This window comes from Sebastes fasciatus, chromosome 24, assembly GCF_043250625.1.
Source record: "Sebastes fasciatus isolate fSebFas1 chromosome 24, fSebFas1.pri, whole genome shotgun sequence".
NCBI lineage: Eukaryota > Metazoa > Chordata > Actinopteri > Perciformes > Sebastidae > Sebastes > Sebastes fasciatus.
In genome coordinates this window covers 1818195-1833151 of record NC_133818.1, presented here as the reverse complement: position 1 = coordinate 1833151, position 14957 = coordinate 1818195, and the positions used below count along the sequence as shown (strand labels likewise).

The 14957-nt window shown below is 42.2% G+C and overlaps 2 protein-coding genes across 9 annotated transcripts in view; one reads left to right on the top strand and one right to left on the bottom strand.

Annotated features, from left to right (window-relative positions):
* The window catches only part of dph3 (diphthamide biosynthesis 3), a 258857-nt gene that overhangs the window by 161976 nt on the left and 81924 nt on the right, over positions 1–14957 (bottom strand). The window lies entirely within an intron of this gene.
* Positions 1–14957, top strand: part of agap1 (ArfGAP with GTPase domain, ankyrin repeat and PH domain 1) — a 145896-nt gene that overhangs the window by 98507 nt on the left and 32432 nt on the right. For 6 of the 8 annotated variants that reach the window (XR_012593042.1, XM_074627641.1, XM_074627640.1 and 3 more), the window contains 2 exons: positions 1872–2045; positions 3685–3846. Coding sequence is in view for 7 of the 8 variants with exons in the window: in XM_074627641.1 (XP_074483742.1) it covers positions 1872–2045; positions 3685–3846 (336 nt within the window). In the remaining variant the exon portion in view is untranslated. Of the gene's footprint in view, positions 1–1871; positions 2046–3684; positions 3847–11286; positions 11368–14957 lie in introns of all 8 variants that reach the window. The other 2 variants (XM_074627643.1, XM_074627638.1) reach the window with 2 other exon arrangements.

Genomic DNA, 14957 nt, shown 5'->3' with positions numbered 1-14957 from the left:
CCAAGAGAGATTACGTTAAAAGAATAAATAAAAAAATAAAAATCCAATAAAATAAATTTTGGATTTCTGGAAAACAATTAAAAAAATTAATACATTTCTGAAAAAATCTTTGAAGAGAGGTTCAACTCAGGAATTTTGTTAATTTTGCCTAATTTCAATATTAAAATGTAATATTTGAATAGTGAAGTTACCAGAAGAAGTCTCTTAAAGAGTATTTGAGTGACCCGTTTGAAGTCCAGCGAGGTGTTTTAGGGCTCCATGTTCCAGTTATGAGAACATTTCTTATTTAATTACGAGCTCTAATCGCTGCTCGTCGTAAACATGTTCCGTCCTCCGTGAATCAATAAAGGTTGAACATTGAAAGATGTAAATAATAAAAACACACGTCTGTGCAGCTGAAGGAAGAGAAGACAGACATCGTAAAAAAAAAAGACAAAAAAAGGTGTGGAGAAACGAGCGCTCCTCCGTGCGGCGCGCTCACATAAAAGCAGCTCTTCTGAGGCGGTTAAATCAAACACACACACACACACACACACACACACACAGGGAGCTAATAGCATGAATATTCAGTGAGCCGTACTCCATGTACTAATTATTGTCATGAATATTAATGCAATCAGAGTCCTGGCTCCGCTCAGCCAGCACCACGAAATGAGCTGTAATGAGAGGCTGGGGGGGCGGGGGGGTCGGGGGGGGGGGAGTTGGACCAGCAGCCTCTCACCAACTCAAGGGTTTGATTTAAGCAGAAGAAGAAGAAGCTTTAATCTGCTGCTGCTGCGTTACACGGATCACTGTGTCTGGACCACGGAGGGAAAACACCGGGAAGATTCAACAGGAAACTTTCCTACAGGAAATAAAATATAAATATATCTGACCGTAATTATTATAATAATAATAATAATATAGAAATCTGACTCATTTAACGTCCAAAAAAACATTCCCCTCCAAAATAAAAGACTCTCTCTCTCTGGCCTCCATGTCACAATTTATGGATATTCTCCCCAAAATCAGTTCACCATTTTTAATTAAAAATATAACTGAAATTAAAATAATTGTTTTTTTATTTTATTTTATTTATTATTTTGTATTTATTATTATTTTATTACTTTATTTTATTTATTTTTTTACTTAATCTCCCTTGGAACATTTCTGGGTATTTTCCTTAAATTAAGTTCATTATTAAATTGTGCAATGTTTATATGGAAATTGAGATTTTTTTTTTTTAATTATTTTTTTTACAAAATTCCAGAAGTTAACTTCCCTTTAAAAAATTCAGAAATCTACTGGAAATTTAACGAAAATGTACCGACCATTTGCAAATCTAGTTGTGATGCATGCAGTGCAAGAAATAAATAAATAAATAAGTTCACTATTTAAAGATACAATTTTAATTTTGAAATTGTGCAAAATTCCCCAAATTCCAAGTTTAACCTCTCTTGACAAATATTCAGAAATTTATTGGAAATTTACTGGAAATTTACCGACCATTTGCAACTTTAGTTTAGACGCATGCACTACAAGAAAGAAATAATACGTTCACTATTAAAAGGTACGATTTTAATTTTGAAATTGTGCAAAATTCCAGTCAAACTTTCCTTGAAAAATGTCTGAAATTTACCAGAACTTTACCGGAAACTTGCCGTCCATTTGTAACCCTATTTTGGACGCATGTGCTTTAAAAAAGAAAACATCTATCTTAACGTTTTCTCAGTTTTTAAGAGATATTTTTACTAAAATAAGAGAAAAGTCAGTCAGCTTTTATTGTTTTGTTCCACTTCCTGTTTTGTCTCTTAACTTCCTGTCGCTGTTGCGGGGTTCAGTAAACACAAGTCAGGAGTTTATTTTGAATTAAACCTGACTTCCTGTCTCAGGTTCGGTGACCAGCAGCTCGTCGGTGTCTCAGATGGCGAGCGGCGTCAGCTTGGTGTCGTTCAACAGCCGCGGCGGCGGCGGTCCGGAGGGGATGCACCAGCGCTCCTACTCCGTCTCCAGCGCCGACCAGTGGACCGACGCCACCGTCATCGCCAACTCCGGAGTCAGCACAGGTAACAGAAACAGCATGGTCACGTGGCGTCACTTTAAAGACGCGTTTCAGGTCCACACACGCAGCTCCGCGACAGGCTGCCTGCTGGGGTTCAGAGGGCCCCGGTGTGCAGCTCCGCGGTGGAGCCCTCTAATGCTGCCTTAACGAGTGTGTGCGTGACTTGTTAGTGTTACTTTATACAACACACACACACACACACACACACACTCGGAGCGAGATGCTCAGACTGACAGCTGTCAGGTCATGTGCGTGTTGCCGTGACGATGATCTTGACTGACAGCTCTGTCGTCAGCGCCGTGCCCTCCGGACGTCTTCAGATAACGTTTAAAGCTGTGAAATGATGCTTTCAGTGGACTCCCAGGGGCCACGCACGCACGCACACACACACACACACACACACACACACACACACACACACACACACACAGCCCCAGTGCATTGTGGTCTATTAACAACATGGAGACGTCTACGTTTAAGGGAAGAACGGCGCCTTGAGGACGCGTTCACTTTGGATTCTTTAAGTCGGAGATAAGAACCGAGTCGGTCTCAATTCTGAGCACTCAAGTCACAAGTCAAGACTGACACGTCCCCAGTGGCGGTGGCGTTGGGAGGGTTGACGTGGATGGAGGTGGAGGTGGAGGCTCAGGATAGAGGTGGAGGTTGATGTGGATGGAGGTGGAGGCTCAGGGTGGAGGTGGAGGCTCAGGGTGGAGGTGGAGGCTGATGTGGATGGAGGTGGAGGCTCAGGGTGGAGGTGGAGGCTGATGTGGATGGAGGTGGAGGCTCAGGGTGGAGATGGAGGCTCAGGGTGGAGGTGGAGGTTGATGTGGATGGAGGTGGAGGCTCACGGTGGAGGTGGAGGGTTGATGTGGATGGAGCGCGGCGTGCAGATGGAGGTGGAGGCTCAGGGTGGAGGGCTGACGTGGAGGTGGAGGCTCAGGGTGGAGGGTTGATGTGGATGGAGGTGGAGGCACAGGGCTCCGGGTGGAGGTGGATGGCGTGCAGACGGGGCCGTTAATCCCGGGTGGTTAATTGGACTCGGGGGACGGCGTGTTGTCAGCAGAGATAAGTTGTCACATTTTCCACTTGAGCTGAGACTAAACGATTGTAAAATAAGTTATGGCCGTCCTTGGGGCTGTCTGCCGCTCGCTTCCTCGCTTCCTCGCTCCACGCCGGTCGACCGGCCGCTTCTGTACAACCGCGTGTGTGTGTGTGCGCGTGCGCGTGCGTGTGTGTGTGTGTGTGTGCTCATGTCAGCGCTGCTGCTCTGTGATATTGATGGAAGCTGAATGTTATTTTATTCTGCCGCTAGTCACAGCTGTCAGGAGAGAGGAGCTCTCCCTCTCCTGATTGGCTCGCTCGCCCACAGCTCCAGGCCCTCATCCTCTACAGGCCCATCTACCCTGGTCCTGGTCCTGGTCCTGGTCGTGGTCCTGGTCCTGGTCTCTGATTGGAGGATTTACACTAAATCTATCTACATTTACTGTTTATAAAACAGGAAGTCAATAAATGAATACCATCAAAACAAATGTACCAATACCTCCAGTCCCACCAGTCCCACCAGTACCACCAGTACCACCAGTACCACCAGTCCCAGTCCCATAAAGGCCTTAATGTTGATGTCTTGTCTGTGTTTGTAGATACCGGTCTTGGGGACTCGGTCTGCTCCAGTCCCAGTATCTCCAGTACCACCAGTCCCAAGATTGAGCCGCCGCCGTCGCCGCACGCCAACCGTAAGAAGCACCGGAGGAAGAAGAGCACCAGTAACTTCAAAGCGGACGGCCTCTCTGGTACTGCGGAAGGTAACGCCATCTCCCCCCCCTCGCCTCACACTTTCCCCGCCCCGGTCCGACAGCTAAATCCTCCCCCAGAAACACAGATACACATCCTGTCAAGTACTTCACAATACCTAGATACCTTCAGATGTTTACAAATATCTACACTATATACTCCCATATATCTATAGACATCCATACTGCCAAACATCTGTGTACTAGTATGCTTCAAATACTTCCAAACATCTGTGTACTAGTATGCTTCAAATACTGCCAAACATCTGTGTACTAGTATGCTTCAAATACTTCCAAACATCTGTGTACTAGTATGCTTCAAATACTTCCAAACATCTGTGTACTAGTATGCTTCAAATACTTCCAAACATCTGTGTACTAGTATGCTTCAAATACTTCCAAACATCAGTGTACTAGTATGCTTCAAATACTTCCAAACATCTGTGTACTAGTATGCTTCAAATACTTCCAAACATCTGTGTACTAGTATGCTTCAAATACTTCCAAACATCTGTGTACTAGTATGCTTCAAATACTTCCAAACATCTGTGTACTAGTATGCTTCAAATACTGCCAAACATCTGTGTACTAGTATGCTTCAAATACTTCCAAACATCTGTGTACTAGTATGCTTCAAATACTTCCAAACATCTGTGTACTAGTATGCTTCAAATACTTCCAAACATCTGTGTACTAGTATGCTTCAAATACTTCCAAACATCTGTGTACTAGTATGCTTCAAATACTGCCAAACATCTGTGTACTAGTATGCTTCAAATACTTCCAAACATCTGTGTACTAGTATGCTTCAAATACTTCCAAACATCTGTGTACTAGTATGCTTCAAATACTGCCAAACATCTGTGTACTAGTATGCTTCAAATACTTCCAAACATCTGTGTACTAGTATGCTTCAAATACTTCCAAACATCTGTGTACTAGTATGCTTCAAATACTTCCAAACATCTGTGTACTAGTATGCTTCAAATACTTCCAAACATCTGTGTACTAGTATGCTTCAAATACTTCCAAACATCTGTGTACTAGTATGCTTCAAATACTTCCAAACATCTGTGTACTAGTATGCTTCAAATACTGCCAAACATCTGTGTACTAGTATGCTTCAAATACTGCCAAACATCTGTGTACTAGTATGCTTCAAATACTTCCAAACATCTGTGTACTAGTATGCTTCAAATACTTCCAAACATCTGTGTACTAGTATGCTTCAAATACTTCCAAACATCTGTGTACTAGTATGCTTCAAATACTTCCAAACATCTGTGTACTAGTATGCTTCAAATACTTCCAAACATCTGTGTACTAGTATGCTTCAAATACTTCCAAACATCTGTGTACTAGTATGCTTCAAATACTTCCAAACATCTGTGTACTAGTATGCTTCAAATACTGCCAAACATCTGTGTACTAGTATGCTTCAAATACTTCCAAACATCTGTGTACTAGTATGCTTCAAATACTTCCAAACATCTGTGTACTAGTATGCTTCAAATACTTCCAAACATCTGTGTACTAGTATGCTTCAAATACTTCCAAACATCTGTGTACTAGTATGCTTCAAATACTTCCAAACATCTTATATACTTTCAGAATGTTTCCAATATCTACACTATATACTTATATACTTCCAATTATGTATGCACTTATATACTTTCAAATATCTTGCCTTCAAATATCTGTGTACTAATATACTTCAAATACTTCCAAATATCTATTGACTTGTGTACTTCCAGATGTTTATCTTCTTCTTTACTTCCAAATACTTCCAAATATCTATTGACTTGTATACTTCCAAATGTCTATCTTCTTCTATACTTAAAAATACTTACAAATATCCATTTATAGAATTGCAAGTACATCCAAATATCTACATACTTGTGTACATCCAAATACTTTTAAATATCTATGGGTTTATATAATTGCAAATACTTCTAAGTATACTTAAATACGTCTAAATACATATAAGAACGCTGTTGATCAGGGACCCGGGTTGGGAAACGCAGTCATGTGACCGTCAGAGACTCCCGACCTCTCGCTGCGAGGGACGGATCTCTTCATCCTCTCATTCTGTCAGCCCTTCATCTCTTCATCCTCTCCTCCTCTTATTCTTCTGTCTCTGATGTGACCGCCTATCAGTTTGTGACATAACCTTCGCCGTTTGGTCCACGCCGTCGTCATCCGTAGAGTTTCAACTAAAACTAGGACTTGTCCAGGTCTTGTAGGTGTTTTGACTCTGACTTGTCCAGGTCTTGTAGTTGTTTTGACTCTGACTTGTCTGGATCTTGTAGGTGTTTTGACTCTGACTTGTCTGGATCTTGTAGGTGTTTTGACTCTGACTTGTCCGGGTCTTGTAGGTGTTTTGACTCTGACTTGTCTGGATCTTGTAGGTGTTTTGACTCTGACTTGTCTGGATCTTGTAGGTGTTTTGACTCTGACTTGTCTGGGTCTTGTAGGTGTTTTGACTCTGACTTGTCCGGGTCTTGTAGGTGTTTTGACTCTGACTTGTCCGGGTCTTGTAGGTGTTTTGACTCTGACTTGTCTGGGTCTTGTAGGTGTTTTGACTCTGACTTGTCTGGATCTTGTAGGTGTTTTGACTCTGACTTGTCTGGGTCTTGTAGGTGTTTTGACTCTGACTTGTCTGGGTCTTGTAGGTGTTTTGACTCTGACTTGTCTGGATCTTGTAGGTGTTTTGACTCTGACTTGTCCGGGTCTTGTAGGTGTTTTGACTCTGACTTGTCTGGGTCTTGTAGGTGTTTTGACTCTGACTTGTCTGGATCTTGTAGGTGTTTTGACTCTGACTTGTCTGGGTCTTGTAGGTGTTTTGACTCTGACTTGTCTGGATCTTGTAGGTGTTTTGACTCTGACTTGTCTGGGTCTTGTAGGTGTTTTGACTCTGACTTGTCTGGATCTTGTAGGTGTTTTGACTCTGACTTGTCTGGGTCTTGTAGGTGTTTTGACTCTGACTTGTCTGGGTCTTGTAGGTGTTTTGACTCTGACTTGTCTGGGTCTTGTAGGTGTTTTGACTCTGACTTGTCTGGATCTTGTAGGTGTTTTGACTCTGACTTGTCTGGGTCTTGTAGGTGTTTTGACTCTGACTTGTCTGGGTCTTGTAGGTGTTTTGACTCTAACTTGTCCAGGTCTTGTAGTTGTTTTGTCTCTAACTTGTCCAGGTCTTGTGGGTGTTTTGACTCAGTGCCTCTGGCCAGCTAACAGTCAGTAATGGAGGGAATAAATCAAGTCTAACCTCAGGTCTTGGATCAGTTCTCGGGTTTTGGTTTGAACCGTACAACCGTCGGTGACAACTGGTGTAAGAGATGGTGGATTCCTGTTCGTCTCCCTCATATAAACACAGATCTCTACTGTTTCATCGCTGGTTAACACACACACACACTTCTTCTCTCTCAGTCACTATGGCTGGTTGAACAGATGTGGCGGCAGCAGCAGATGTGTAATGTTCGTCTCTCCATCACGGAGGCATCAAGCAGCTGACAGGGCAAGTGGCTGTCTGAGTGACGGATGGACGCTTCGCCTGCTTTCATTTCCTTTCCTTCCTCCTCTCATCTCTGCTGTTACCTCGTCTTTCCCTCTCTTCTTTCTATACATTTCTTCCTCTTGTCTTCTCTTACTTCCTTCTTTTCTTTTTCCATCCTCTCCTTCTCTTCCTCTCCTTTCCTTGTTTTATCGTCTCCTGTTATTTATTATCTTTCTTAATTTCCTTCCTCTCTTTTTACCCCTCCCTTCCCTCTATTTTCTAATTCTCTCTCTGCATCCTCTCTTCTTCTCTCCTCATATTAACTATTCTTTAACCCTCCGACTCCGTCAGTATTTGATTATCAAACACTCTCCCTGAGCTTCGTTGTCAGACGCTCCCCGAGCTGCCGACTCGCCCCCTTATTAGTCAGCCGGAGAGGCTTAAGTGAAATATTATAAATAATCCACCGTATTGAAATCTTTTATCAGCTGTGTCACTTTCATTATTCAATAAGCGATTAGTAACAGTCTTCCCAATTTAGCCATTAAGCACTGAGCGCGCTCGGCCCCGGCGGCCCCGGCCCGCCGCCTGTCACGCCGGGGCGGGCAGGTGAAGTATCTTCGTGTCAGAGCGAGGCTCGGTGTAATTCATGAGGGGGAACCGCCCTCTGTGGGCCGAGCTCCCCCAGGTAGGACCACACCGGCTGAAGTCAGGCTGCTTCAACGGCTTCGTCTCCTCGTCTTCATCGCACTCTTTGAATCTACTGAAAGGACAACGTGTTGATGTTCGTTGTCTTTATGACCTGCAGACATTTAGAGCTAAATGTTCCCTTTTATACAAGAAAGTCTGGTCCTGGTCTGGAGTCCGGTCTCTGACTCGTTGGTGTTTTGACTCGGACTTAGTCTCTTGGGTGTTTGGAGTCAGACTCGTCTTGTTCTTGTAGGTGTTTCGACTTGGACTCGGGTTTATTCTGACTCGTCTCATGTCTGTTTTCATTCAGACTGTCCTCTATATCATAGCTTTGCCCCTTGTCCAGGTCTTGTTGGTGCTTTGACTCGGATTTTGGTTGACTTGTGACTTGACTCAGACTTGTCCTGATCTTGTGGATGTTTAGACTCGGACTTGTCCAGATCTTGTTGGTATTTTGACTCAGTACTCGGACTTGTCTGTTTATTCTGGATGTTTAGACTCAGACTTGTCCTGATCTTGTGGATGTTTTGACTCAGACTTGTCCTGATCTTGTGGATGTTTTGACTCAGTACTCTGACTTGTCCGTATATTCTGGATGTTTTGACTGACTTGTCCGTATCCTGTTGGTGTTTTGACTCGTCTTTGTTTTGACTCCTGACTTTTTCCACTTAAAATAATGATTATTTTAATGATTTCATTCCATCAGTAGATAAAGTCAATAATTGAATCTAGTAAATATCCGGTCGCGTTGATGCAGATGTGAATCTCACGGCTACAGTAACACACCTGTCTCAGGTTAACCCTGCTGCTAACATCAGCCTCAGCTCTCGTTAACTCGCCGCCGTTTGATTCCCTCCTTCATCCTGGAGCTTTGAAAGTTGACCTGCAGAATACCATCACACACACACACACACACAGCTTCAGCTGTTTGAAGTGGCCACACACCGGTAGCAGCAGGATCACTCGGCCACATTCCCGCCTGCTGAAGGAGTTTTTTGTGTTTGAGAAACGCTGGCGACGGCTTTGATTCCTCGACCAGCAAACGCCTCACAACAGGACAGTGTGTGTGTGTGTTTAAGTGTGTGTGTGTGTGTGTGCGTGCAGCAGTTTAATTGCCCTCTCAGATCACACACTGGGTGTCTCGGCTGAAGAGCTCCACTTGTTCCAATATTCCCGTCGGTGTGTTTGTCGACGGGCTCGGCGGGGCTCCTGCAGCACGCCGCCTCGTGACTGAATTCCTTTAAAGTCGAGGGGTTAATCAGGAAGATGGGCGCCGCTCGCCATCAGGGGTCAACCTGGGTCAGCGGGGGGTCAAACAGGTGGGGAACAAAGGGGGTCTCTGTAGAGGAGAGTCCAGGTGGTCCGATGGGTCCCTGACGTCCGGGCCTGTTTGAGTTATTCTAGTTTAATCGTATTCCCTCGATCACGGATCACTTTCTTACTTTTCTTACTTTAACTTTATGCAAAATATTTTAAATAAATAAATATATAATGATGAACTGCTATGGAAGTCCAGGGATACCGATATTAAAATAAAATTGTTTAGTTAAATAGCAAAATTTGTGTGAAGAAGCAAAATTTCTGCCAAAGTGAAAATAAAAACTGTAATAAAAAACAATAAAAAAATATAGATAGTTTCCTGACGTCAGGAGTTGTTTGAGTTGGCGTCATTATACATCTAGTTTTAGTTTTATTCTCTTTTACACGTATCATTTTCTTAGTTTTTTTTAATGAAGTTTATGCAAAATATTTTAAATAAATTATATTTATTATTTTATATATTAATTTATTTTTTTACTATATATTTATTATACTTATATATTTGTTTTTGCTTTAAGTTTATGCAAAATATTTAAATATATTTTATTTATTATATCATAATTTTTTATATATGTATTTTTTTTTACTATATATTTTTTTATTTTTGCAAAATATTTTAGATACATTTTATTTTTATTTGTATTATTTTATATATATTACCATATATTTATTATATTTATATATTTATTTTTACTTTAAATTTATGCAAAATACGTTTTAATTTTAAAGTTAAATGTGTGAAGAAACATGATTTCTGCCAAAATTAAAATTAAAACTGGATTTAAAAACATTTTTTTGGCATTTTAGTTGAGAGAAAAATAAATTAAAATTAAAAATGACCTGCACATATTAAAGTAGCTCAGTCTCTCTTGATGATGTATATTAATATGTTTATATATAAATATATGATTGTATATTTCAGACCTTCTGGAATCCAACCTGTGACCTTTTTAAAGCGACTCTGGTTCATTCTGAAACGTTGTTGAGATCAGCTTCACTTTATCTGACTCATTTTAAAACGGATAAAGCGGCGCCGATAACTCGCCTCGCCTGCTGTGGAAGGAGGAGGCGTTGGGAGGTGGGAGGTGGGAGGTGGGGGGGGGCAGCGGCGGCGAGGGAAACAAGCTCCGTAACATTTAGAGTGTCGGCGTCTCCTCTCGCGCCATCGCCGTATTTCATCCTCCGTAAATGCTCCCAGTAGCCCCGGGGGAGTAAATGTTACCACGGGTCGGCTGTTTAAGACGGAGCAGAGGTCAGAGGTCACCGCTAGACCGCCTTAAGAAGAATCAGCGCTGCTGCAGTGGAGCCTTTAAAATCAGGATGGAATCAATGTTAATGTGAATAACAACAAATATCAATAATCTCTCTTTGTTCTATTTTATGATTGGAGATTTAAAGGCCTTCATACACTTCCCACATTGATGTTTCACATTAAAAGCTCTCAGAGGACACAATTCCTTTCTTTGCCGATCGGCTTTTAATGTGAACAATCTGCAGGAAGTGTTGAGTTTTAATTGTCCAGATATTTCCCTGGTGGAGACCAAAAGCAGAGCAAAAACAAGCTTTCTTCTCTGAGAATGAATGGAGTTATTTCTTATTTAATTCTTAGTGGAACGAGGTCCGATGAGTCGTTACCAGTTTGTGTTTTGGTGGAAGAACGATGAAGAAAGCAGAGTTGTTCCAATAACGATACCAATGTCAGAAATGTGACCGCAAGTTCGGGTATCGTCATCGGGGATGAATAACTGGTGTTGGAACACCAGAAGACTTTAAGGTTTTAGTAGTTTCTCGTTTGTTATGTTGCAAACTTTCATCCCTCCATCGTGCTCATTGGCCCCTCCCACTCTCGCCACAAGCCACGCCCCCTCTGAACCCCACCACCACCTTGACGCCTTTCTTCTTCTTCTCTGTTTTCTCTTGTAACTGTCGTTGCTCCTCTCTTCCTGCAGCCAAACGTAGAGCGTGGAAACTTAACCGTGTTGGTAGCCTTCGCAGCATTTACTACGCCAACAGTCTGCACACCTCAGAAGGTAAAAATCAAAGTGTTGTGGTGGTCGTGTGACGGACAGGTGGACCCCCATCGACCCCCCAACCTGAACCCCCCCACCCTGCAGGGATGGAGCTCCCCCTACTGGACACATTTACTTTACCCGGTTAGCAGCCATCTGGTGATTTACAGCGTCAAAACACGTCGAAACGTTGAGGTTAAAACTGGTGTTAAATCTTTTTGCTACACAAAATTATTATTAATATTTTTGTGTAGGAAAAATAATTAAACAATAATTTTATAATTAAACAATTTTTTCTGAATTTATGGATAATTTGACCTCTTCAGGGCTCTAAAAATAAATCTTAAATAATACAGTTTGAGAAGAATCGGTTGAGCTGTATGGAGTCATTGGAGTGCCACAAAAAATAATAAATCTGTAAAAGAATAAGAAAATAAATGTTGATATATATAAATATAAATATAAAAATTAATATATAAATAAATAAATAAAACACGTAAATAAGGAAATAAAAAGGTGTAAATATAAAAAATAATAAATAAAATAATGAATAAGTAAATATAAAATATGGAAATATAAAGAGAAATAAATAAATATAAAAATAAAAGAATAAATAAGTAAATAAAAAGATGAAAAGATGATCATGTATATTCAGTATTAACTATTTTTCAGTTTCAACTAACATTTATTTTCATTCATATTCAGTTTAAAACAGAAACCAGAAAATCAAGCGGACGGCTTTAAATACTACAATACCCATGAGCCTCGGGGGCCGTCAGTCAAAGTACGCCGCCAAAGCTGCTGAATTGATCCCAAAACTTACCCAGACATTAAAATGAATTGATCTAATCTGCAGATCAGAACATCGGTTATCGTAATGTCGTTAGCGGCTCACGTGACAGAATTTTAAGCTCTGTGATTGGATGTTTGTTGGCGAAATGCATCTTGGGAGTTGTAGTTAACTTCTTATTTACACATACTTGAGGAACCAGATATAAGAACCAGATATAAGAACCATATTCTGCCCATTTGTAACCGACTTCTTTTGACCTGCAAATCACCAAATGGTTGCTTCCTGTCAGTCTGTCTGTCATGGCGTCTTTCCCTCCTTACATCCTTCAGCCCCGCCAAACCAACCAAACCAACACGTCCCCCCCCACCCCGAAAGGAAGAAGCATGCGTTGGACGTCGGATGTCGTTCAGATGCATCTTTTGGTTTCATTTAAACCAGCCTTTCTGTGTCCAACGGTCCAAACTGCGATCGACAGAAGCGTTTAAATCACCTCCTATCAGCCGACGTCACGCCTTCTACCGACCCGCTCAAAGAAAAAAAGAAAGTAGACCTCCATATTTCTTTTTTCAGAGAGACTTCGGAACAATCGGCTGCGATATTTTCCAGGTTATTAATGTTGTAAAAGGCTGCGAATAATATGGGGAGTAATGACCTGTGTCGCAAAGCAATACTGTGTGCGGTGACATTTAAGGCTTTTAATTTGTGTTTCCCGAGGCCCCCTTTTGTCTCCCTCACGCCTCCCCTCTCATTGCACCTACAGTCCTGCTTGTCACATTCACACTCAACCCCCCCCCCCTCCTGGATGATAGGCCTGTATGCATGTCCTGCCCCCCCACCACCTCCACCACCACCTCCACCATGCGTCTTGTAAATGCTGTATATTTGGTTTGTTCTGTTGCTGCCGCTAAAGGTTACCGGTGTCAGAGTTCACAAATTGCCTCGGCGCCACCTCTCTCCGCGTGAATGTCGCCAACAGTAGCCGAGAGCGGTTGGCGGTAATTACCAATACGGCGCCGGGTGGCTCGCCGTCTCGTGTGTTTGTACTCTCATGCATACGTTTAGTAACGCGGAGAGGAAGATGCCTGGAAGGAAACAGGAAGCTCCGATATTCAGGGACGCATTATCTTCAGGAAACTTTATCTCAAACATTCAGGACCTTTTTCAGTTTCAAACTAAAGACTGGAATCAACAACTACTGGATGGGAACATCGATCAGTACAAACGCTTGTACAGAGATTCATGGTTCCCTGGAGATGCATCCTAATGATCTTTCTCCTTTAGCGTCATCATAACGTTGTCATTTAAAGTGAAACGTCTCGACAACTATTGGGTGGATTGTCATGAACTTTGGTTCAGACGTTCATGTTCCCCAGAGAATGAATCCTAAAGAAATTGATAATCTGCTGACTTTTCATTAAGCACCACCAGCAAGTTAACGTTTTTCATTTAAATATCTCAAGATTTACTTGATAAATTGGCAAAAAAATTGGATTTAAAGGTGAATTATGTGATATTTTTGACCACTTGAGGGCAGCAGAATAAACTGAAAATGACATATTATTGTGTCCACGTCCATCAGTTGGAGCAACATGATGATTCATTAGTCGTGTTTATGTCCAGTATCCTCTCTTTTAGCTCTGTTTTTGGTCTCCACCAACTTGTGAGGAAGATATCTGTCTCTTGAGCTGCTATAGGCTCCTCTGTTGTCGCGCTCACAGCCATTTCATCCATTGTTAATATAAACATATTGACTGGTTCAGCTATAAACTTCATGTTCCTGCTGATGAGTGCCTCACAGACTGAGCTTTGGGCTGGGGGGGGGGTTGAGAGTAACACTGTGTTGTGGTGGGAGTGGTCCTTCAGTTGCACAGCCTAATGCCCCCCTCATTTTATTCATTAGGCGCCGCGCTGCGCCGGGTCAGCGTGCAGCATTTAAATCCAGAAACAGCGTTTAATTTACGGTGCGGAGAGGCAGGCCCTTTCTGGATTGTTGGTTTCCATAATTGTCAAGCAGCCAACCCCCCCCCCACACACACCCCCACCCCCTCCTCCCCCTGAAAACAGAGAATCATGGGAATTTAATTATGATGGGATTCTTGCTCTTGACCCTGCGGGGCTCAACCGGCGCTTGATGGGTGGGCTGTCGTTTAGAGCGAAGACGATGTAGAGCCTCCAAATACTCTCTGCAGGATTATCATCCTGCATTATGTAGTTTCCTCTTCATCAGACACAGTTCAACATACGCTCAGCTCCAGACGGAGCAGTTCGGTCACCGCTTCTCTTTCACATATCAGCTGGAAACAAGCAAATAGCGGTTTGTTGTTTAGTGTAAAAGAACATTTGAACAGCAGGGTTTGGCTTAGACGGCAGGACGTATGAGGAAAAGGTGAAAGATGCTGCACCTCAAATAATAAAAGGGTTTCTATTACTTTCTTCATGGACCAATGGAGACGGACAAAAACCAAGATGGAGACGGTTAAAAAAGCATTTCGATGCTGGATATCGTCATCGGAACAACTCTACTAAAATAAACTCGTACTTTTCATTTGAATACATTTGATCAGAGTTTTTAAAAGTGACTTTTTATTCAGTCTATATCATTATGGATTGAACGGTTGGTGTTTTTCGAGGTTACTTTATATGTGGTTTTTGACTCGTTGTTGATCGCCGTGTCTTCGTGGACGAACGCTGCATTGAGCTGCCCATCTGAAATGAGAGTGTGGTTTAACCTTGAGCCATTAACCGGCCCAGTAAACAGTAGCTTTAATTAACATCTCCTCATCAGACTCAGCCTGAAGCAGCTCACAGATGAAAATCA